This window comes from Oncorhynchus mykiss, chromosome 4 (genome assembly GCF_057628025.1).
Source record: "Oncorhynchus mykiss isolate SJ-2025 chromosome 4, ASM5762802v1, whole genome shotgun sequence".
Taxonomy (NCBI): Eukaryota; Metazoa; Chordata; class Actinopteri; order Salmoniformes; family Salmonidae; genus Oncorhynchus; species Oncorhynchus mykiss.
In genome coordinates, this window is record NC_143025.1 from 31,681,367 (window position 1) to 31,704,653 (window position 23,287).

Consider the following 23,287-nt stretch of genomic DNA (forward strand, 5'->3'; position numbering starts at 1 on the left):
CCGGTGTGTCCGGTGTGCACTCTGAATGCTCTGAGAGCAAAATTCTCTGAATTTCCGAACAGACAATCTGACAGCACAGTTGCAGTCACCAACACTCTGGATAACATAACAGCCTAACCAGCTCTGCTAGGGTGAGTAATGTTCAGTGAGCTATTCTCATTTGTGTCTGGAAGTAGCTAGAAAGTTGCTTGGGTGCTTGACTGCTGTTGTTAGTACAGAAGGCTCGGATCAACCCTTAAAGAGATGGGTGGGGCTAAAGCTTAAGAGGGTGTGAACAATGCTGAATGGATGTAGACAAAGATGGGCTCTCGATTAGCAGTACCAACACATTCAAAGTTTATCCACATTTAACGCAGAATTAGTTCCTCAACTGTAGTGTATGATATACAATTTTGCAGCTCTCAGTCTCTACTTTTATCCAATGTAAATAACACAATATTACATTTTGTAGTGTATGATAAGGCCGATTTTGAGCTGTTCGGTCACAATTTGCAAGAGGCTGAATGTACGTATCTCACACACAGGAGAAAGTACCCGAGCAAACAAAACAGCGCCTGTCTCTACATGTATCTCTAGATGCAGCTCCTGCTTTCTTTGCAAGTTGCGGTAAATCTTTGTGTTTCTAAATCAATAGTTGTTTAGTGGTCAGAAAATGTTGGAAACATTAACTTGCTTGACCATGCTGTAGGTCATGTAACAGTCTGTTACATGTGATATGCCCTGTGCATTAAACTGGACAGAGGTTGCTATCCGGTTTTGTGATAAAACAAAGACGTGGTTGAATTTATTCTGCCACTGTGTCTTTTTGTCTTAAGCATATGAATTAACAGGTCACAAGGCATATGAATTAACAGGTTATAGAGCAAACTATGCAATTATCACAACACATAGGTTGTAATATGGCTTTTTTGGAGAGGGAGGGGGATTGGCTTCCCAAGTGATTTTACCCACCTATCGCTACGGTCCTCCCTGTAAACCTGTGCTTCTTCTCATCTCCTTCTTCTACCAACTCCTTCTCTCTAACTAACCCCTTACACTCCTTCTCCACTTCTTCACCTCTAACTACTTTCCTATTTCCTCCATCCTTCCCTTCATCCCCTTTATCTCCCTTTTCTTACTACCTCCTCCCCCTCCACCCCTCTCTCCCAGCCTTGTTAAACAGAGAACCACATTAGTCTAACTGGGGCCCCCTCTGGGGATAGCAGTCCTGTCAGCCCCAAGGTTTAGTTAATCACTCAGCCAACCTCCACGTCCTACGTACAGCTCGGCTCGCTGCTATGTCCCCCGACGCTAATAGAGAGACAACCATAGGGGAGGAGAGGGGGGAAGAGGGGGAGTGTTTGTTAGGAATGCAGGTATTTCATTAAATGGTCCATTTCAAATCAAAGGATAATTTGTCTCCGTCTTGAGGGCTGGGGTTCTGAGAGGATGGATAGGCCTAGGTTATTGGACTGCAGATTTGCGGTGGCTCAGCAATGCTAAAAGGGTGGAATGTTGACTTTTTTAATTTGTGATGTGATAAATACTGTGTTTAAATAGCATATTTAGACACCAAAATAGGTTTGGGTTTAGTCATTTTGAAATGGATTTCGCTGACTCAATACAGTTAAAATTTGACCTCCATTTGCTGTTTGTTGTATATGCTGTTAAGTTCCAGAGTTGATCAACACTTTTCAACACTGACCCCGAAAGCTACTAAAACAAAAAGAGTTGGATGCGTTCTCATCACAATATATATATTTTTTTATGACTATACAGGTTTCCTAACTTGACATCTTTTATTCTTCAGTACCTCTCTAATTAAGGCTCTACAGTACAAATGTGTTCTTTATCAATTAATAAAAACATGGGACAGGATCAACTCTACATAATGTCGTCTTTGTTGCCGTTCCCTCTGGCAGAAACCTCCATAGGTGTCTCCAGTTCTGACCGAGCCAACCTGTCCCCAGTGTTTATCCCACTGTATCATTAGGCAGCGACTCAGCTCCCTGTTCTAAAATGCCATATATCCACAGTAATGAACAGCTCGGGAGACTAGAGTAGACACTATTCCCAAATTTCACTGCTGTACTACTCTCATTAATCTAAACGCTCCAACTTTGCTGCTCCAGTCCCTCTCCTCATTAGCCGTGGCAGGTATCGGGATGCACATAATGAGGATGTGCCCTAAATCAGGTGGTTGAGGGAGAGAAAGAAAGAGGGAAAGAGATCCATGAGTGAAAACCTATCCTAAATGAGGAAACACCCTGTAGAAAGAGGGCTAGGGGTCAGATACTACAGGGGTGCAAGTGACAAGCATCAAGATTTTTATTCTGTTTGGCAAACCGTAGCAACCCCTTCCAGCGCACCGTGCCAATCAAACATAAATACAGGAGTCCCTGAAAAAAAAATGACAATTTTGAGTGGGGACAAATGAGAGGGTGTTTGTGAATGCCAATAACTCTCAGAAGCTCTGCGAGGCACCCGCTGTACCCACTTCTCAAATTTTTACCTCGCTGAGAAGCATTGTTATACAAAATAAACAATTATTTCTCCTTTATGTTGAGCTTCCTTGCCAGTCCCTCAGTGAGGGAGAGTGAGATTCTACTCTCAAACTATTATTCCACTGCTGCTCATTGGATTAGAGTATGTCCTGTGGTTAATATTACAGAACACCTCTCCTCCCGGTCTTTGTCACAATTAAGGCAATCTCATCCCAGCTCCTCATGTGTCTGAGCACTTCATACACTTCACAGCGAGGGATTTTTGAGAGCCCGGCCTACATAAATGCTTTCACAAATAGATGCACAAACAAGTCATAACACTGTTATGGTTGCTCAGTCTCTACATGTTGCCCCTGCATTAGTTTTCCATGTTAAGTTGAACTGAGGTGTCTGCCTTAATTGCATCTTGCCCTGAAGTGGCGTTTGAGTTGATTTACTAGAACTACGAGTTAAAATTAGAGTAAAAAATGTATTGGGGTTTACATTGATATGTTGGTGCTGGGTTATTAAGTTTGGGCTATGGATATTTGACCCAGCTAGGGGGTTAATTCTTCCGCCATTAGCCCGTTAAGTCCACCAGAATATTTGCAAGTATTCAAGTTCTAGCTAGTGCGACTGAGTGACTGACGAGTGGGAAAAAGCAAATGGTATTTCGACAGACTAAGGGTGTTTTGGCAGGCGTAACTAGGTTGGGCAAGAGGGTGCACTGTGATGTTGAGAAAAAGGTGGACAAGGGAGAGGGAAAGAAAAGGAAGCACATGTCTGGAGAAATAACAGAGATAGTGTTTTTGTCTCGCCCACAGTTTTTCCTGGAGTAATGTAAGGTATTTCACCTTCCTGTTTTCACTGTCCCATTTAAATACTGCTCCAGCCATGCAACTACTCTAAGATTTGACACCACTTTGAAATTGGTACTGAAGGGAAAGCAACACAGTATTCACAAAACCATGGTACAGGTGGGCCCTGGCATGGGTTCATCACTGTAACAAACAGTAGTAGAGCTTTTCACAAGGAAATAACACACAATAGTAGTTACCCCATAAAAAAAGAAAATAATTGTGTTTTAACAGTAACTTTAGAACCAAACAACATTGATAGAAGTAGTGCCTGGACCTGGATGTTCTTACTACTTAACACACTTATTATGGACATGATTTTTTATCTTTCAAGAAAAGTCACCAATCAATGTTAGTAATTGGAGAGCTAATGGAAAGTAGATTCCTTTGAAATGCTACTCCTAAACAATGTCAAACGAGTGTCAAACGAGGTAAGGAACATAAATCAGAATTCCCCTCATCTCTGCTTCATTATCAAATGCATCTCATGTATTTCAGAGCTATGCAAAAATCTGACAATTTGGAGAAAAGCCTTGCCTTTTCTAATCCAGTGGAAATGTTGATTGATTGAAAGTTGGATGAGTTGCAGAGTTGAGCCAAGTGAAAGGTGAATTTGAATTAGGCAGACCAATTTTTATGGGCTCCCTTTTCACAATTGCACTCTTAGGATGTTAATGTAACTTTCAGACAGAATTACCCCTTTATGTGTTCTGATCCCGGCACTCCATTAATTTAGTTGTATTGCCAGTAAATTAGTTTCACTTAGCCCCTCTGGCAGAGAAACCTAAAGAGTATAAATATAATTAATACACCTAAACGTTTGTACTCAAAATATCCCCTTCCCGAAAATACATGCTTCTGGCAAACAGGTGGGGCAAACCTTTGGCCAATTTGCCACACATTTGCATCAAGCTCATATTTTTAAATGCAAACAATTCTGGGAAACCTGTGGTGAACATTCTGTTTGCTGCAAACTTAGTATGAATATGCAAGTTCGATCAGGTTTTTGGCTACTGTGTGTTAAACCAAATTTAAATGTATCTACATAAACCAAATCGCATAACTTTAAATTAACTTACTTCACAGAGAAAAAAATGAAGTACACTAAATGTAGAAATATGTTGTGTTCAATGTCTAATAGATAACCATAGATGCAATACAACATCTGCAAAGACCGGAAATTTCCCAAATGGTTTATTTAATATTTTCTTGTAGCTAAAACATTTACAAGAGAGAAATCTGAATACTATGGGGATGTTGACCTTATGATGTTTAATGGGACAACTACAGATGTCACACCCTGACCATAGTTTACTTTGTATATTTCTATGTTTTGGTTGGTCAGGGTGTGAGCTGAGTGGGCATTCTATGTTTCATTGTCTAGTTTGTCTATTTCTATGTCTGGCCTGATATGGTTCTCAATCAGAGGCAGGTGTTAGTCATTGTCTCTGATTGGGAACCACATTTAGGTAGCCTGGGTTTCACTGTGTGTTTGTGGGTGATTGTTCCTGTCTCTGTGTTTTCACCAGATAGGGCTGTTTCGGTTTTCGTTACGTTCATTTCGTTCTTTGTTTTTGTAGTGTTTGTATCGATTCGTGTTTTACGTTTGTTTATTAAACATGGATCGCAATCTACACGCCGCATTTTGGTCCGACTCTCCTTCACATACAGAAAACCGTGACAGAATCACCCACCACAAAAGGACCAAGCAGCGTGTCAATAGGCAGGAGCAGCCCAAAGAGGAGATGCGTAATAAGGATTTCTGGACATGGGAGGAAATCCTCGACGGGAGAGGACCCTGGGCTAAACCAGGGGAGTGTAGCCGCCCAAAGGTGCAGCAGGAGAAGAGGCAACAGGAGCAGCCCAAAGAGGAGTACAGTATGGACTATACTTCTTGGGAGGAGATAGACAGGTGGGCGGTCGACCCAGGGAGAGTGCCGGAGCCCGCCTGGGATTCGATGGAGCAGTGCACGGAAGGTTATCGGAGAATGGAGTTGGCGAAGCAAGCACGGCGGCACGGACAGAAGCCCGAGAGTCAGCCCAAAAAATGTATTGGGGGGGGGGGCTCACAGGGAGTATGGCTATGCCAGGTAGGAGACCTGTGCAAACTCCCTGTGCTTACCGGGGGGCTAGAGAGAGCGCATGGTGTCTCCAGTGCGGGTGCATAGCCCGGTGCGGTATATTCCAGCTCCACGTATCTGCCGGGCTAGATTGAGCGTCGAGCCAAATGCCATGAAGCCGGTTCTACGCAGCTGGTCTCCAGTGCGTCTCCTTGGGCCGGCTTACATGGCACCAGCCTTGAGCACGGTGTCTCCGGTTCGCCTGCATAGCCCAGTGCGGGCTATTCCACCTCTCCGCACTGGCAGGGCGACCGGGACCATTCAACCGGGTAAGGTTGGGCAGGCTCGATGCTCAAGAGCTCCAGTGCGCCTGCACGGTCCGGTCTTTCCAGTACCACCTCCACACCCCAGCCCTCCGGTAGCAGCTCCCCGCACCAGGCTTCCTGTGCGTGTCCTCGGCAAAGTACCACCAGTGCCAGCACCACGCATCAGGCCTACAGTGCGCCTCGCCTGTCCAGCGCTAACAGAGCCTTCCTCCTCTCCAGTGCTGTCGGAGTCTCCCGCCTATCTAGCGCTGTTAGAGCCTTCCTCCTCTACAGCGCTGCCGGAGTCTCCCGCCTGTTCAGAACTGCCAGTCTGCAAGGAGCTGCCAGTCTGCAAGGAGCTGCCAGTCTGCAAGGAGCTGCCAGTCTGCATAGAGCTGCCAGTCTGCATAGAGCTGCCAGTCTGCATAGAGCTGCCAGTCTGCATAGAGCTGCCAGAGCTGTCAGTCTGCAGGATGCCGCCAGAGCTGCCAGTCTGCAAGGAGCCGCCAGAGCTGCCAGTCTGCAAGGAGCCGCCAGAGCTGCCAGTCTGCAAGGAGCCGCCAGAGCTGCCAGTCTGCAAGGAGCCGCCAGAGCTGCCAGTCTGCAAGGAGCCGCCAGAGCTGCCAGTCTGCAAGGAGCCGCCAGAGCTGCCAGTCTGCAAGGAGCCGCCAGAGCTGCCAGTCTGCAAGGAGCCGCCAGAGCTGCCAGTCTGCAAGGAGCCGCCAGAGCTGGCAGTCTGCAAGGAGCCGCCAGAGCTCCCAGTCTGCAAGGAGCCGCCAGGGCCGCCAGTCTGCAAGGAGCCGCCAGGGCCGCCAGTCAGCATGGAGCAGCCAGAGCCGCCAGTCAGCATGGAGCAGCCAGAGCAGCCAGTCAGCATGGAGCAGCCAGTCAGCATGGAGCAGCCAGAGCAGCCAGTCAGCATGGAGCCGCCAGAGCTGCCAGTCTGCAAGGAGCCGCCAGAGCTGCCAGTCTGCAAGGAGCCGCCAGAGCTGCCAGTCTGCAAGGAGCCGCCAGAGCTGCCAGTCTGCAAGGAGCCGCCAGAGCTGCCAGTCTGCAAGGAGCCGCCAGAGCTGCCAGTCTGCAAGGAGCCGCCAGAGCTGCCAGTCTGCAAGGAGCCGCCAGAGCTGCCAGTCTGCAAGGAGCCGCCAGAGCTGCCAGTCTGCAAGGAGCCGCCAGAGCTGCCAGTCTGCAAGGAGCCGCCAGAGCTGCCAGTCTGCAAGGAGCCGCCAGAGCTGGCAGTCTGCAAGGAGCCGCCAGAGCTCCCAGTCTGCAAGGAGCCGCCAGGGCCGCCAGTCTGCAAGGAGCCGCCAGGGCCGCCAGTCAGCATGGAGCAGCCAGAGCCGCCAGTCAGCATGGAGCAGCCAGAGCAGCCAGTCAGCATGGAGCAGCCAGTCAGCATGGAGCAGCCAGAGCAGCCAGTCAGCATGGAGCAGCCAGAGCTGCCAGTCAGCATGGAGCAGCCAGTCAGCATGGAGCAGCCAGAGCAGCCAGTCAGCATGGAGCTTCCAGATCTGCCAGTCAGCCACTCTTCCAGATCTGCCTGTCAGCGAGATCTGCCAGTCAGCCAGACTCTTCCAGATCTGCCAGTCAGCCAGACTCTTCTAGATCTGCCAGTCAACCAGACTCTTCCAGATCTGCCAGTCAACCAGACTCTTCCAGATCTGCCAGTCAGCCAGGGGCCGCCAGTCAGCCAGGAGCTTCCGCCCCTCTGTCCCGAGCTGCCGCCCCTCTGTCCATTGAGAAGAGTTGCCATGGTGAGGAGGCCACGGAAGAGGACAAGGTGGGGGAAGACTAAGGTGAAGTGGGGGCCACATCCAGCACCAGAGCCGCCACCGCGGACAGATGCCCACCCAGACCCTCCTCTATAGGTTCTGGTTTTGCGGCCGGAGACCGCACCTTGGGGGGGGGGTACTGTCACACCCTGACCATAGTTTATTTTGTATATTTCTATTTTTGGGTTGGTCAGGGTGTGAGCTGAGTGGGCATTCTATGTTTCATTGTCTAGTTTGTCTATTTCTATGTCTGGCCTGATATGGTTCTCAATCAGAGGCAGGTGTTAGTCATTGTCTCTGATTGGGAACCATATTTAGGTAGCCTGTGTGTTTGTGGGTGATTGTTCCTGTCTCTGTGTTTTCACCAGATAGGGCTGTTTCGGTTTTCGTTACGTTCATTATGTTCTTTGTTTTTGTAGTGTTTGTATCGATTCGTGTTTTAAGTTTGTTTATTAAACATGGATCGCAATCTACACGTCGCATTTTGGTCCGACTCTCCTTCACATACAGAAAACCGTGACAACAGAATTATTTACATGAACTAAATGATAACTGAGCAAAGCCTTTTATCCGCAAAAAGTATGTTTGCTGGAAACATCTATGGTGGGATATTGTTTTATGCAGATTTTAGAATTTTCGCTTGAAAATCTGTCATGAATTAGATGGAAATCTTGCTAATCTCTTGGACTGTGCAGTTATGCGTAACAGATTTTGGAATGCTGTTCCTTTCATTCAAGGTTTACAAAATACTATTATCTCCCTATGCCTATCCACTATTTAAACTCACAGGCTGCAAGTCATTGAAGGACTTTCTAGTCTCATTGAAGCTGGGTTGGAATGTCTTCCTGCCGATATTGTAGACTGGTGATGGGAGGACCACTGGCAGAAGTATTAAAGTGATGTCACCTTCTGTGTCTAGAGAGAATAATCTTTAGTGAATAACTTGATTGTTTCAGGTAAAAAAAGACATTATCATCTGAGGCACCCCCAGCAGGGTCATATCAAACTATACCTACACTTCAAAGCGACGATATTGGGACTGTTTGTCTCTGGGCTGGCGAAGCAAAGTTTTTTTTTTTTGTTCTTGAAGACCGCAATCCAGTTATTAGTTTCAGCAGTCCGGGTTTAAAATGTAGAAGTCTTGTGCAATCTGTAGTTAAGCAGACAATTATTATTTTTTGACATTTTATTTTACTTTGTAAAAAAAACAAACAAAAAAATACATTGACGTAAATAGACAACTTAACATTTACTTAACATATCACACTTGCTCAGATCCACGTTCCCACCGTATTCACACCCAATGCTGTTTCGAATGCTTGTGAGACTTCAAATTGTGTTATGTTGTAGACAGAGAAACAATTACCTTTCCATTGCAGTTAAAGCTGGCTAACACCTAACTCTTGAAGTCCTCCTGACTTTAGAGTCTGGAATGTCTCTTTTATATTGTCAGCACAATGCGTCAAAAATGAATGGGGCTGTGCTTTTACGGGTTGGCTCTGAGTCTTTCTCACTCAAACACCTACAGCCCCTGAGCGCCGCCCCCTTCTATTACAATGGTTGGATTTTCAAATCCAAAAAATGAGAGGTCTCAACCCCGAGGAAAAATCAAACACTTGAGAGAACCAATCAAAACCCGTTGCACAATTTATTTTCAAATATTGCATTAACAAACAGTCTCCTTTCCAGACCAGTGTGTTCACAGCTCTCCCTGCTGTGTGGGTCACGTCAGCCAGTCTAGTGAATCACAGCAAATAGAATCATATTCAAGTCTAATGTTTTTGTAAAATATGTAACTCACAATGCCTGGAGTATCCAGCAGATGCGCATAACAAATAACAATATATTTTTTTAAATACACAACAAATCTTTCAACATGTACCTGGCTACGTCACTCCTGCTCAAGCTTGGTGTGTCCCTTGGTGTGTCCCTTGGTGTGTCCCTTGGTGTGTCCCTTTGTGGGTCCACAATCCTGTGTGTTACGAGGACCTCCCCCCATGTATAAAAAAGTAGCATTTACAGAACAACAACTGCGTGTAAGGCTTTTATGTTCTTCTTTAACTTCAGGCTATAGTCGAGTTGTCCAAAAGCAAGAGCGTTTCCTGGTCCATCTCTTCCCCTTCAAAAGAGAGGGTAAAATGGAGTACCTAATCAGTTGCACAACTTCCGCATTTAACCCAAACGATCTCAATCAGAGAGGTGTGGAGGGCTGACTTAATCGACACCACGTCTTTGACGCATCGGGGAGCAGTTTTTTGGGGGGGTTAACTGCCTTGCTCAAGGGCAGAATGGCAGATTTTCCCACCTTGTTGGCTCGGGGATTCAAACCAGTGACCTATCAGTTTCTGGCCCAACGCTCTTAACCGCTAGGCTTAACTGCTAGGGGGGAAATTTTAAGGGATAGTTTCACCCACATTTCTAAATTAAATACTTTGAAAGAAGGGTTGATAAGCCAGGCCATATGGTTGAACAAAGGCAAGGGACTGAGGGAAGAGCAAAATGAATAGGGGCGGCAGTAGCTTCAAGGTTAGAAAGGCATGCCGATATTCTAACCCCTGAACAGCTTGCTGGGAAATCTGCAGGACGTGATCCGTCAGCCAGTGGGTTACCAGCTACAATATGTCTATAAACTACCTACTGCTGTTGTGCCCTTGAGCAAGGCACTTTACCCCTAAGTGCACATGAGCTGCCTGTGATGTGTATGTTGTGTGTCAGGTTGGTCACTGTGACAGAATATTTGTACAAATGAACAATACAGCAAGTATGGTAAAATGTCCAGACTATCTATGGTAGCTGTGTATTTAATGTACACTAACTACCACTCGAGTTTGGGGTCACTTAGAAATGTCCTTGTTTTTTAAAGAAAAGTACATTTTTTTGTCCATTAAAATAGCAGTGTAGACATTGATAATGTTGTAAATGACTAGTGTAGCTGAAAATGTATTATTTGTAATGGAATATCTACATAGGCGTACAGAGGCCCAATATCAGCAACCATCACTCCTGTGTTACAATGGCACGTTGTGTTAGCTAATCCAAGTTTATAATTTTAAAAGGCTAATTGATCATTAGAAAGCCCTTTTGCAATTATGTTAGCACAGCTGAAAACTGTTGTCCTGATTGAAGAAGCAATAAAACTGGCCTTCTTTAGACTAGTTGAGTATCTGGAGCATCAGCATGTGTGGGTTCGATTACAGGCTCAAAATGGCCAGAAAAAAATACCTTTCTTCTGAAACTCATCAGTCTATTCTTGTTCTGAGAAATGAAGGCTATTCCATGAGAGAAATTACCAATAAACTGAACATCTCTTACAACGCAGTGTACTACTCCCTTCATAGAATGATGCAAATGGGCTCTAACCAGAATAGAAAGAGTGGGTGAAGAGTGGGTGGCCCCGGTGCACAACTGAGCAAGAGGACAAGGCCATTAGAGTATCTAGTTTGAAAAACAGAAGCCTCACAAGTCCACAACTGGCAGCTTTATTAAATAGTACCCGCAAAACACCAGTCTCAACGTCAACAGTGAAGAGGTGACTCTGAGATACTGGCCTTCTAGGCAGAGTTCCTCTGTCCAGTGTCTGTGTTCTTTTGCCCATCTTAATATTGTATTTTTATTGGCCAGTCTGAGATATGGCTTTTTCTCTGCAACTCTGCCTAGAAGGCCAGCATCCCGGAGTCACCTCTTCACTGTTGACGTTGAGATTGGTGTTTTGGGGGTACTATTTAATGAAGCTGCCAGTTGAGGACTTGTGAGGCGTCTGTTTCTCAAATGAGACACTCTAATGTACTTGTCCTCTTGCTCATTGGCCTTGACCTAGGCATTTAAGTACAGAAATAAAGGAATGTTAGAAACTAACTTGGCTACATCAAACTTAAGGTCAACTCTAACGTTAGCTAGCTTACAGAATTTGCATCTATCCTCCACATCCTAACAAGTCTGACTAAAGCTGCCACTGTCAAAAACCATTTAAAACCAGTACCGTAATGCTGACGAACTCAATGAATCCCCATGCAAGTTGAGATAAGCCTGCTACATAGCTTGGTTAAATGAACCCAGATGGAGAATAAGTAAAATCTAGACATGGTAACGTAGCAAGCTAACCAGCTAATTTAGCTAACGAGTGAAACAGTGTCAGATACAGTCCAGAAGAAGTGTCAGACTAAACTAGCTAAGTTAGCTAGCTACCGTTACAGACACTGACATAGTTAACTAGCCAAATGTCAACAAAAAAAACGTACATTTAGCTAGTTATATTCCATGTAAACATTTCAGTAAGCTAGCGTCACGAGCATGGTCATGCATTTACTTACCTTATCAATCTTGAAGATGATATAATGTAAACTCACCCCATTCCGTACAAATGTGTGTGACCGCGACATTCAAACGAGGCTACAAAGAAAACTAATGGGAGTGTAGTGACTGTGTTGACTTCAAAATCGGGGGTGTGAACTAGGTTTCTATTCAAGCGTCGATCGACATGGTAATGGCTCTATAGTATTGGAGGAAAGTTGAAAAAACGGACCCTCCGTTACATCTTGATGTGTCATGTCGTAACGTACAGCACGCATAAAGCAACTATTTTCGTCTTACAATCTCTCTCCACCAGGTGTAGCACTTCTCTCATTGTTTAAAAACAAGAAATGGACAGTGACGGGGGTAAGGGGGGATACCTAGTCATTTTTTTGTCATCATTGCATGCGATCATCATTCTCAAAGCCGCTGTTTACTTCTAAGGTCACTTTTGCACCGCCCTAAAAACTTGATTCAAATTCGACACAAACCTTCAAATAGGTATGTAATGACACATTATATAAACTCTTCATAGTGTTTTCTTTACATTTTAGAGGCGATAAGGTGGACAGATCGAGTGAAAAAGCAATTTTCCCCCACGACATCTGTCCTTCTCACTATCACGCATTAGTTTCGCTTCCCCATCTGCCATTTTTTTAAAGACCCAAAGGGGCTCATTGCCTGCTTGAATTATACAGAAACGGGCAGTGTTTAGGTAATGTAATTGAATTTGTTGGAAAGGGGATAAATTGTGCTTTACAATGGTATTGACATTACAATTGATCTGGAAGTATTAATTTTTGGGGCGCTAAAATAAGGGCAATATGACCAAGGCGATGTACGAGTTTACGTTACTCATTTATCACTCAAAAAAGTGTTATGAGTGAGTGCACCTCAAACATATTTCCAGGGTGTTGATGCATCATCCACCCAATCCAGCCTCTTCAACATCACGGGTAGGGGAAGGGTATCCATCTGCAAAAGGGATGTTTTGCTCTGATGTCAAATCAACTGTTGCTAGCTACCTGCATCAACCTACCTTAGCTGTTGTGCTAACTAACATGCTACTGAACCGTGACGCTAGCATATTGGTATTAAAAGACAGCAACATATTCACATAAAAATTGTGTTTAGGCAAATCATTAGTTAGATAGCAGAAATATGATAGCTAATGTTAGCTAACTAAGCACTAGCCAGTCAGTAAGTGGAGCTGACAGATTGAAACTGGTATCAACAAAATGCGTTTCACGCTATCCCATAAAACATGACATTGCTAACTAGGCATCATTTAGCTAATACAATTTAAAAGTTTATTTGGAAGTTTAATTCATAAATTAGACACTCACCAGACAACTTTGGTAGGTAGCTAGGTTTCCATTTTCGAACAGATGTTTCCAATCGCCTTGATTGATCATCAACGGTTACTGGCCTTAAAACTTGTTGCCACAAATTGAAATTGAATCATGAGAGAATTGTCTGCAAGAAAAAAACCTCTGGCAAACATTTTTTCCACTAGTGTCAATACATATTATTGTTGCCAAATGTTTGCTGCAGATTCAACACTAGTGGCAAACTTTTGGTTATATTTTGTGGCACACTATTTAGTTTGCAGCAACTAATTTATTTTTGTAAGGGGAGTCAGATGTGTTAAAGCATTACAGTAGCTCTTCGGCAGGAGGTTTGGCCACCTCTGTTTTCTATTTATTATTTCCCTCCTTCTTCCTTTTATGTGTCTGAGCTAATGCTGTAGAATGTTTGTCTCATTGCCTACAGTTGTCATTCTGAGTGATGGAGCAAGAGCTCAGCTAGGGTTGGTAGATTTAAACCAGGATGTAAACACTTGACTCCCATCAGGCCCGCTGTTGGGATAACCAAAAGCTTTCTCTCTCTGAGGCCTCTCAGCTGAATACCTTTTATTCCAGGACCTAGAGTAAAACATACAAGTCTACAGATTACAAGAGACTACCAGCTAGTGAGAAAAACACCTGAGATAATGAGCTTTGATACGCTGCCTGTCTCTCTTCCTCCAGCCGCCATCCATCAATGGAAATGAAAGAGACAGAGAGAGGGCTAAAGCTGGGTTATTCTCAGTTTGTCACTGTAAACTAGATTTCACAGACCTGGCTGACCTTTGGTGAAGCAATTTTCGGCGCAGTGTAGCCTGCTGCTGCCCTGCCAACTATGCAAACCACTGGAATGAGTGATGGGATTTATTTAGGGATAGCCATGTCTCACTAATAGCCAAACATAACATATACCTGCACCCACCTATCAATGTAATTGAATCAAACACAATTAATAGTCCTTCAACTCACATTTCAAGTGTATCCATGCCACTTTTGTTTTACTGTTATCTCATCAGACATTCCAATTAAGCTCAGTGTTTTCTTTTTCTGAACTGGATTTGCACCTAATATTCCTTAGATTCATACCTCGTGCTCCCCAGCATTCTAAAAAGGTACTAAATATTGACAGCCAGAATGAAGAGAATAAAGTATATCAATAACTAATAAATGCCCCCACTCTGGCCATCATAAATTATAGAAAACTTTCCAAGCTGCCTCTCTTAGTATTTTACACTTTTTTCTCACACAATGCATTGGCTGGATTGTTTTCAAGGATATCCAAGGGATAAAGTCATTAGTCTAAGAACAAGTCACCTGGTGTTTAATGGCAAACACTGGAACAAGTGGTGCTCTAGGGTTTGTTGTGACTTTAATGTATTAGACTGTTGTCTGGCAATGTAGCCTTGTCTAAATCTTTTACACAGATTAATTGTAAAGATTCACATAAGGCAACATTTCATGGAATATCTGTCCTGGTCCTAAAATATGGGATAAGAAATCCTCTCGATGCGCTAAATGAATGAATGGAACATCTTAATGATATTTTCTGTGGTTTACATGAAGCTTGTCCTCCTTAGAGAGGAGATTAAGATTTAAATATAATCTTAACTGACACACTTCCATTTAACACTGTCATTTAGTGAATTGGTACTAATTGATAGGATCTGGGACCAACTAACAGTACTAGTATGTCTAATTCTGTTCAATTTGCATCAAATATGTTATCATCTAGATTAATGAACTAAAGATCAAATATAAATATGAGGTGGATTTAAGTAATATATTATGTCTGAGAAAATTAGACACTAGATGGAGTATCTACACTATTTACAGACAGGACATAAAAATGACTTTTATTTAGTGAATGAACAAATTCAGAATGTTATACAGCATATGGACATTGCTTAGTAACTGTTCACAAACAACTGCAGTATAAAAAATAAAATTACATGTAACATAACATACTAGCTACTGCATTTATGGTGTTTTATTTCTGTATGTCTGAAGTACTGTAACTCCAATTTGTGGGAATTTAAACATATGAAAAAAAAAACTTAAACAAGGAACAGTTGATTTCCATATTGACTCATGAAGCTCTGAACATGGGGTGGGGTAGGATTAAACTGAAGAGTGTGAGTATAAAAACATGGGTTGTGTTTAATAACAAAGTGAAGGACCTAAAGCCATGCTGGTGTCAAACCAAACACACTGTCGAGATAACACTTCATTATCAGCAAAAGCATCACATTGTAAGTGATTGAGATCTGTGCAATTTAAGGATGTCAGGACATGGGCAACATATCAGTGATGATACATCTTTTGATATCGATAATGGTCAGAAAGTCTGAGTTTTATTGTTATTATGTAAAAAGGCAAAGTGAACATGATGAAGCCCCCTGTTATATGTGTCTATGACTCAACACATTTCCAGAAAGTTATAATTTTACATTAATCCAAATGCATATCTTTTGAGATCATAACCAAAATGTCCCTCAGTGCCTTCCAAAACTGCTCTTAACTGTAATCAGGTCAGTGTGATAGCAGCACAAGCATCTGCATATCTGGACACTGGCACCTTATTAGCTACATAATTTGGTTGTTTCGTATTCCATGGAATTAGGCTGTTTGGCAGAGAAAGCCTGCAACGCTGCCTGTATTCGGACAACATCTGTGGTGGATAATTTGAGGCGGTGGCGCAGGAGACAGGAGAACAGGTCCAGGAGCTGAGGTCCGGGAGGGGACAGTCTGTTGACCCGGTCCCTGATCTCCAGCAGCTGCAGCAGGGCTGAGTCCTGCGATCCCTGAGTGTACGGGTAGTCCAGCTGCAGAATCAGGTCCTGGATCGCTTCTGGGTCAAAATGCATACTATAGCCGAACACCTGGATGCTATTTATTTTCATGTAGCCCAGGTTCTTACCGGGCTCCAGAAACTCGAAAGGTTCGTAGTACACCGAGCCGTTCCCTTGGGGCAATGGAGCCCTGATCCTGCTCCGCAGGTAAAAGTGGACAGTCTCAAAAAACGTTTTCCACTTGTTACCCAAAGTCAATGTCCAGTTGTAACAGTCCAGGGGAATGTTTAGTTTAGTCCTCTCCCAATCAGGATAGCTGTTCTGGTCTATGGGCATGCTCCAGCTCTCAGAGTGACTTCCCCCGAAGGGGTTGATGTAGACAGACAGCACTGGTTCCAGGGAGCTGTTCCTAGTTAGGCAGATCTGCAGGGTCATCCCCAGGAGCATGTGGACGTGGTTGGACTTGTACTTGTTGCTTTTCAATGTCAACAGCATCCTCTTCCTCCACGATGGGTCAAACCAGTTGTTGAGTCGGACGTCGTTGCTGACGAAGATCCCATGGATGCTAATACGGCTGTCTTTCTTCTGCAGCAGGTATCTCAGCTCCAGGTCCTGCAGGTCTGTCTCGAAGCTGATGTAGTGGTCCGTGGAGTCTGGGACCTCATTGCGGCAGACCCCCTGGCTGAGCATGTACCCGGGGTTGCAGCTGGCACAGCGGGAGCGGTTGTCATAGGAGCAAGAGGCGCAGAAAGAGGCATCGCCCACAGTGCAAGGGATGACACCCTGGCAGGACGGATGGTCGTACGGGCAAGAGCAGCTCCTTGTCTCCTCCAGGTAGGAACCTATGTAGTTGTTCTCACTGCAGTACATGATGGACAGGATGTAGTTCAGCCAGTAGCTGAAGGACCTGCAAAACACACTCAAACACAAATACAGATCACCTTCCAGACAGTATATTATCATTTTATTTTTAGGGAAATGCACTTAGTATGGCCATACACTGTATAGTGCTCTTTGCAGTTCTGGGAATACTATCTGCACTATGATATCAGGTTCACTAGAATAACCACATATTCCCCAATAAATAGTTTAATCTCCCATAGGTTCATGTCATCATATAGCTGTATTTTCCTGAAGAAATAACAATATATAAATTATCCCCCTGTAGTATTTATGTCTGGCCATGTCAGTGGGTTGTCAAAGAGTGTTAACTTCATATGTACGCAAGCAGGGTGTCATGGTATTTTCCCAACCCCACATGAGACATAAAAAATGATAAATGCAGTATCTACAGTGCCTTGCGAAAGTATTCGGCCCCCTTGAACTTTGCGACCTTTTGCCACATTTCAGGCTTCAAACATAAAGATATAAAACTGTATTTTTTTGTGAAGAATCAACAACAAGTGGGACACAATCATGAAGTGGAACAACATTTATTGGATATTTCAAACTTTTTTAACAAATGAAAAACTGAAAAATTGGGCTTGCAAAATTATTCAGCCCCCTTAAGTTAATACTTTGTAGCGCCACCTTTTGCTGCGATTACAGCTGTAAGTCGCTTGGGGTATGTCTCTATCAGTTTTGCACATCGAGAGACTGAATTTTTTTCCCATTCCTCCATGCAAAACAGCTCGAGCTCAGTGAGGTTGAATGGAGACATTTGTGAACAGCAGTTTTCAGTTCTTTCCACAGATTCTCGATTGGATTCAGGTCTGGACTTTGACTTGGCCATTCTAACACCTGGATATGTTCATTATTGAACCATTCCATTGTAGATTTTGCTTTATGTTTTGGATCATTGTCTTGTTGGAAGACAAATCTCCGTCCCAGTCTCAGGTCTTTTGCAGACTCCATCAGGTTTTCTTCCAGAATGGTCCTGTATTTGGCTCCATCCATCTTCCCATCAATTTTAACCATCTTCCCTGTCCCTGCTGAAGAAAAGCAGGCCCAAACCATGATGCTGCCACCACCATGTTTGACAACGGGGATGGTGTGTTCAGCTGTGTTGCTTTTACGCCAAACATAACGTTTTGCATTGTTGCCAAAAAGTTCAATTTTGGTTTCATCTGACCAGAGCACCTTCTTCCACATGTTTGGTGTGTCTCCCAGGTGGCTTGTGGCAAACTTTAAACAACACTTTTTATGGATATCTTTAAGAAATGGCTTTCTTCTTGCCACTCTTCCATAAAGGCCAGATTTGTGCAATATACGACTGATTGTTGTCCTATGGACAGAGTCTCCCACCTCAGCTGTAGATCTCTGCAGTTCATCCAGAGTGATCATGGGCCTCTTGGCTGCATCTCTGATCAGTCTTCTCCTTGAATGAGCTGAAAGTTTAGAGGGACGGCCAGGTCTTGGTAGATTTGCAGTGGTCTGATACTCCTTCCATTTCAATATTATCGCTTGCACAGTGCTCCTTGGGATGTTTAAAGCTTGGGAAATCTTTTTGTATCCAAATACGGCTTTAAACTTCTTCACAACAGTATCTCGGACCTGCCTGGTGTGTTCCTTGTTCTTCATGATGCTCTCTGCACTTTTGACGGACCTCTGAGACTATCACAGTGCAGGTGCATTCATACGGAGACTTATTACACACAGGTGGATTGTATTTATCATCATTAGTCATTTAGGTCAACATTGGATCATTCAGAGACTGAACTTCTGGAGAGAGTTTGCTGCACTGAAAGTAAAGGGGCTGAATAATTTTGCACGCCCTATTTTTCATTTTTTGATTTGTTAAAAAAGTTTGAAATATCCAATAAATGTCATTCCACTTCATGATTGTGTCCCACTTGTTGTTGATTCTTCACAAAAAAATACAGTTTTATATCTTTATGTTTGAAGCCTGAAATGTGGCAAAAGGTCGCAAAGTTCAAGGGGGCCGAATACTTTCGCAAGGCACTGTATGTAGGTACATTGTAGAAAATAGGATGTATGCAATAGTCATGCCCTTTTAAAAAAATGCAGGGTTAAGGGCAGAGCGAACCCTTTGTTTACTGAGGAATTTAGTAAAACCATAAGGGAATGAAATGCAATGTGGGCTAAAGCAAGAGGGTCTGGTTCGGCAAATGATTGGATGGCTTTTCAGCGTCTTCGAAATATGGGTGTGGATATGATCCGAAAATTGAAAGCAGATCACTACCCGAAATCTACTTCGGATAATTTCAATAATCCATCCAAATTTTGACAAGTAGTGAAAGGTTTGTATTGCAAAACGATACAAAGCTTCACAAATAATTGTTGGTAGACACACAGATTGTAACTGAGAGAACCTCCATTCTGAAAACCTTAAATCAACATTTTCTAGATGCAGGCTTATTTGAAATGGTCAAAGGTATAACTGAGCCCCGTATGAATTTACCTGACACCCCTGTGCACTCCTTCGCCAGGTTCTCCTTTTCATCCTTCTCTGTTTCAGAAGTGTGTAAAGCCCCGAAAGAAATTGATAGAAAAAAAATCCCCTGGCCCTGATGTTCTAGACCCCCGTTTCCTACACCTAGCTGCAGACATCATTGCTCCCCCTTAACATGTATCTTTATCTTTACACTTGACATTAAGGAAATCCCCAAGTTAGTGCATCTGCTCTTGTACTGCCTCTCCTGAAAGGTGGAGATCCTTTGTAATTTACCATATCGAAATTGTCAGTACTGTCAAAGGTACCTGAGTTGTTAGTTAGTAGGCAGCAGAAAACAACATCTGAAATGGAATGCAATCAGGCTTTAGGTCTGGCCACAGCACTGTTTCAGCAACATTGAATGTTTTAAATGACATCCACTGTGCTCTTGACAAGAAGTTACATTGTGTGTCTGTCTTTATTGATTGTCAAAGGCATTTGACACCGTGGACCATGCTGTGTTAGTGCAAATGATAAAATGTTGTGGAATTACAGGTCATGTTCTAGATTGGTTTATAAATTACCTATCAAATCGTACACAATGTGTAATGGTGGATGGTTGAAAATCTGAGTACATAGTGGTGTGCTCAGATGTTATGCAAGGTTCTATTTTGGGCCCAATGTTATTCATTTTGTATATCAACAACATTGTGGATCATATTGAAACAGCAGATTTTCAATTTTATGCAGATGATACTGTTCTTTATTCAAGTAGTAGTAGTTTATCTTTAGCTTTTGAAAATGCCCAAAGAGCATTTAACATCATACAACATAATGTATGATTTGAAGCTGGTTCTGAATTTGGGTAAAACAAAATGCATGCTATTTTCAAATGCCGGGCATGTTACTAATCATGTCATTGCTACATTGGCTGGACATACTATAGAGCAAGTCAAAGTGTAAAAATAATTAGGTGTGTGGGTTGATGACAAGCTGAGCTTCATTGTTTATGTGGAGAACTTGATAAGGAAGCTCAAGCTGAGAATAGGTTTTTATTATCAGCATGAGGCTTGTTTTTCTTTGGAGGCCAGGAAGGAGCTGGTACGATGTACATTACTGGCGGTATCAGATTTTAGTGATGTTATTTATACAGTTCAATTCGGAAGTTTACATACACCTTAGCTAAAGACATTTAAACTCAGTTTTCTCAATTTCTGACATTTAATCCTAGTAAAAATTCCCTGTCTTAGGTCAGTTACGGTCACCATATGCAAAATAAGTAAATGCATATTCTAGTTTCTGGGCCTAAGAAATAGGCAGTTTTATTCTTTATTTTTTATTTGTATTCTTTTTTCTTTTTTTTAAGAATTTGAAATGTCAGAAAAATGCTTGAGAATTCTTTATTTCAGCTTTTATTCCTTTCATCACATTCCCAGTGGGTCAGAAGTTTACATACACATAATTAGTATTTGGTAGGATTGCCTTTAAATTGTTTAACCTGTTGAGTGTAGGGGGCAGTATTTAGATTTTTTAAAATTAAAAACGTACCCATTTGAAACTGCCTATTTCTCAGGCCCAGAAACTAGAATATGCATGTACTTGTCAGATTAGGATAGAAAACACTCTAAAGTTTCCAAAACTGTCAAAATATTTGGTGTGTGGGTTGATGACAAGCTGAGCTTCATTGTTTATGTGGAGAACTTGATAAGGAAGCTCAAGCTGAGAATAGGTTTTTATTATCGGCATGAGGCTTGCTTTTTTTTGGAGGCCAAGAAGGAGCTGGTACGACGTACATTCCTACTGGTGGTATCAGATTTTAGTGATGTTATTTATACAGTTCAAGTCGGAAGTTTACATACACCTTAGCTAACTACATTTAAACTCAGTTTTCACAATTTCTGACATTTAATCCTAGTAAAAATTCCCTGTTTTATTCTTTATTTCAGCTTTTATTCCTTTCATCACATTCCCAGTGGGTCAGAAGTTTACATACACATAATTAGTATTAGGTAGCATTGCCTTTAAATTGTTTAACCTGTTGAGTGTAGGGGGCAGTATTTAGATTTTTTGGGGATGAAAAACGTACCCATTTGAAACTGCCTATTTCTCAGGCCCAGAAACTAGAATATGCATATACTTATCAGATTGGGATAGAAAACACTCTAAAGTTTCTAAAACTGTCAAAATATTGTCTGTGAGTATAACAGAACTGATATTGCAGACGAAAACCTGAGGAAAATCAAACCAGGAAGTGCTGCTTTTCCTGAAAGCTCTCTGTTCCATTGGATGCCTTGCCTCCATTTAAAGGGATATCAAGCAGATTCCTTTTCCTATGGCTTCCCCAAGGTGTCAACAGTCTTTACACATAGTTTTAGGCATTTTGAAAAATGAGCGAGAAAGATAACCCGGATAGCTGGGTGTTCGCATGAGTTTTGCATGCGCAACAGAGTGGTGCAGCATTGTCTCTCCCTCTCCTATTGAAAAAGCGATAGTCCCGGTTGATATATTATTGATTATATATTTTAAAAACAACCTGAGGATTGATTATAAAAAACTTGACATGTTTCTGTGCAAATTACGGATACTATTTGGAATTATCGTCTGCGATGTCGTGACCGCTCGAGCCTGTGGATTTCTAAACATAACATGCCAAACAAATGATGGTATTTTGGATATAAAAATAATCTTTATGGAACAAAAGGAAAATTTATTGTGTAACTGGGAGTCTCGTGAGTGAAAACATCCGAAGATCATGAAAGGAAAGCGATTCATTTTATTGCTTTTCTGATTTTCGTGACCAAGCTACTTTGATGATAGGTGTTCATGATGTTTTGTCTAGTGATTGATAAACTCACACAAACGCTTGGATTGCTTTCGCTGTAAAGCATATTTTCACAATCTGACACGACAGGTGGATTAACAAAGAGTTAAGCTGTGTTATGCTATATTGCATTTGTGATTTCATGAAAATGTAAAATGTTTAGTAATTTTATTTGAATTTGGCGCACTACAATTCAGCGGGTGTTGATGTAAATGATCCCGCTAACAGGATGGGGTGCGTCACTTGCTCGCACACACATTTTCAGTTCTGCCCACAAATTGTCAATATGATTGAGGTCAGGGCTTTGTGAAGGCCACTCCAATACCTTGACTTTGTTGGCCTAGAACCATTTTGCCACAACTTTGTAAGTATGCTTTGGGTCATTGTCCATTTGGAAGACCCATTTGCGACCAAGCTTTAACTTCCTGACTGATGTCTTGAGATGTTGATTCAATATATCCACATAATTTTCCAGCCTCACGATGCCATCTATTTTGTGAAGTACACAAGTCCCTCCTGCAGCAAAGCACCCCACAACATGATGCTGTCACCCCCGTGCTTCACTGTTGGGATGGTGTTCTTCGGCTTGCAAGCCTCTCCCTCCAAACATAACGATGGTCATTATAGCCAAACAGTTCTATTTTTGTTTCCTCAGACTAGAGGACATTTCTCCAAAAAGTACGATCTTTGTCCCCATGTGCAGTTGCAAACCGTAGTCTGGTTTATTTATGGCGGTGTTGGAGCAGTGGCTTCTTTCTTTCTGAGTGGCCTTTCAGGTTATGTCGATATAGGTCTCGTTTTACTGTGGATATAGATACTTTTGTACCTGTTTCCTCCAGCATCTACACAAGGCCACTTGCTGTTGTTCTAGGATTGATTTGTACTTTTTCACACCAAAGTACGTTCATCTCTAGGAGACAGAACGCATCTCCTTTCTGAGCCGGTTTGATAGCTTCATGGTCCCATGGTGTTTATACTTGCATACTATTGTTTGTACAGAGAACGTGGTACCTTCAGGCATTTGGAAAGTGCTCCCAAGGATGAACCAGGCTTGTGGAGATCTACAATTTTTTTCTTAGATATTGGCTGATTTCTTTTGATTTTCCCATGATGTCAAGCAAAGAGGCACTGAGTTTGAAGGTAGGCCTTGAAATACATCCACAGGTACACCTCCCATTGACTCAAATCATGTCAATTAGCCTATCAGAAGCTCCTAAAACCATGACATAATTTTCTGGAATTTTCCAAGAT

General features: G+C 42.7%; 1 protein-coding gene across 2 annotated transcripts in view; it reads right to left on the minus strand.

Annotated features, from left to right (window-relative positions):
- Nucleotides 1-14,918: 14,918 nt before the first annotated feature.
- LOC110521697 (BMP/retinoic acid-inducible neural-specific protein 3) overlaps nucleotides 14,919-23,287 on the minus strand; it is a 105,227-nt gene continuing 96,858 nt past the window's right edge. For both annotated transcript variants that reach the window (XM_036968751.2, XM_090231872.1), the window contains one exon: nucleotides 14,919-16,788. In XM_036968751.2, coding sequence (XP_036824646.2) covers nucleotides 15,672-16,788 — 1,117 coding nt within the window. In that variant the 3' untranslated portion in view covers nucleotides 14,919-15,671. The remainder of the gene's footprint in view (nucleotides 16,789-23,287) is intronic.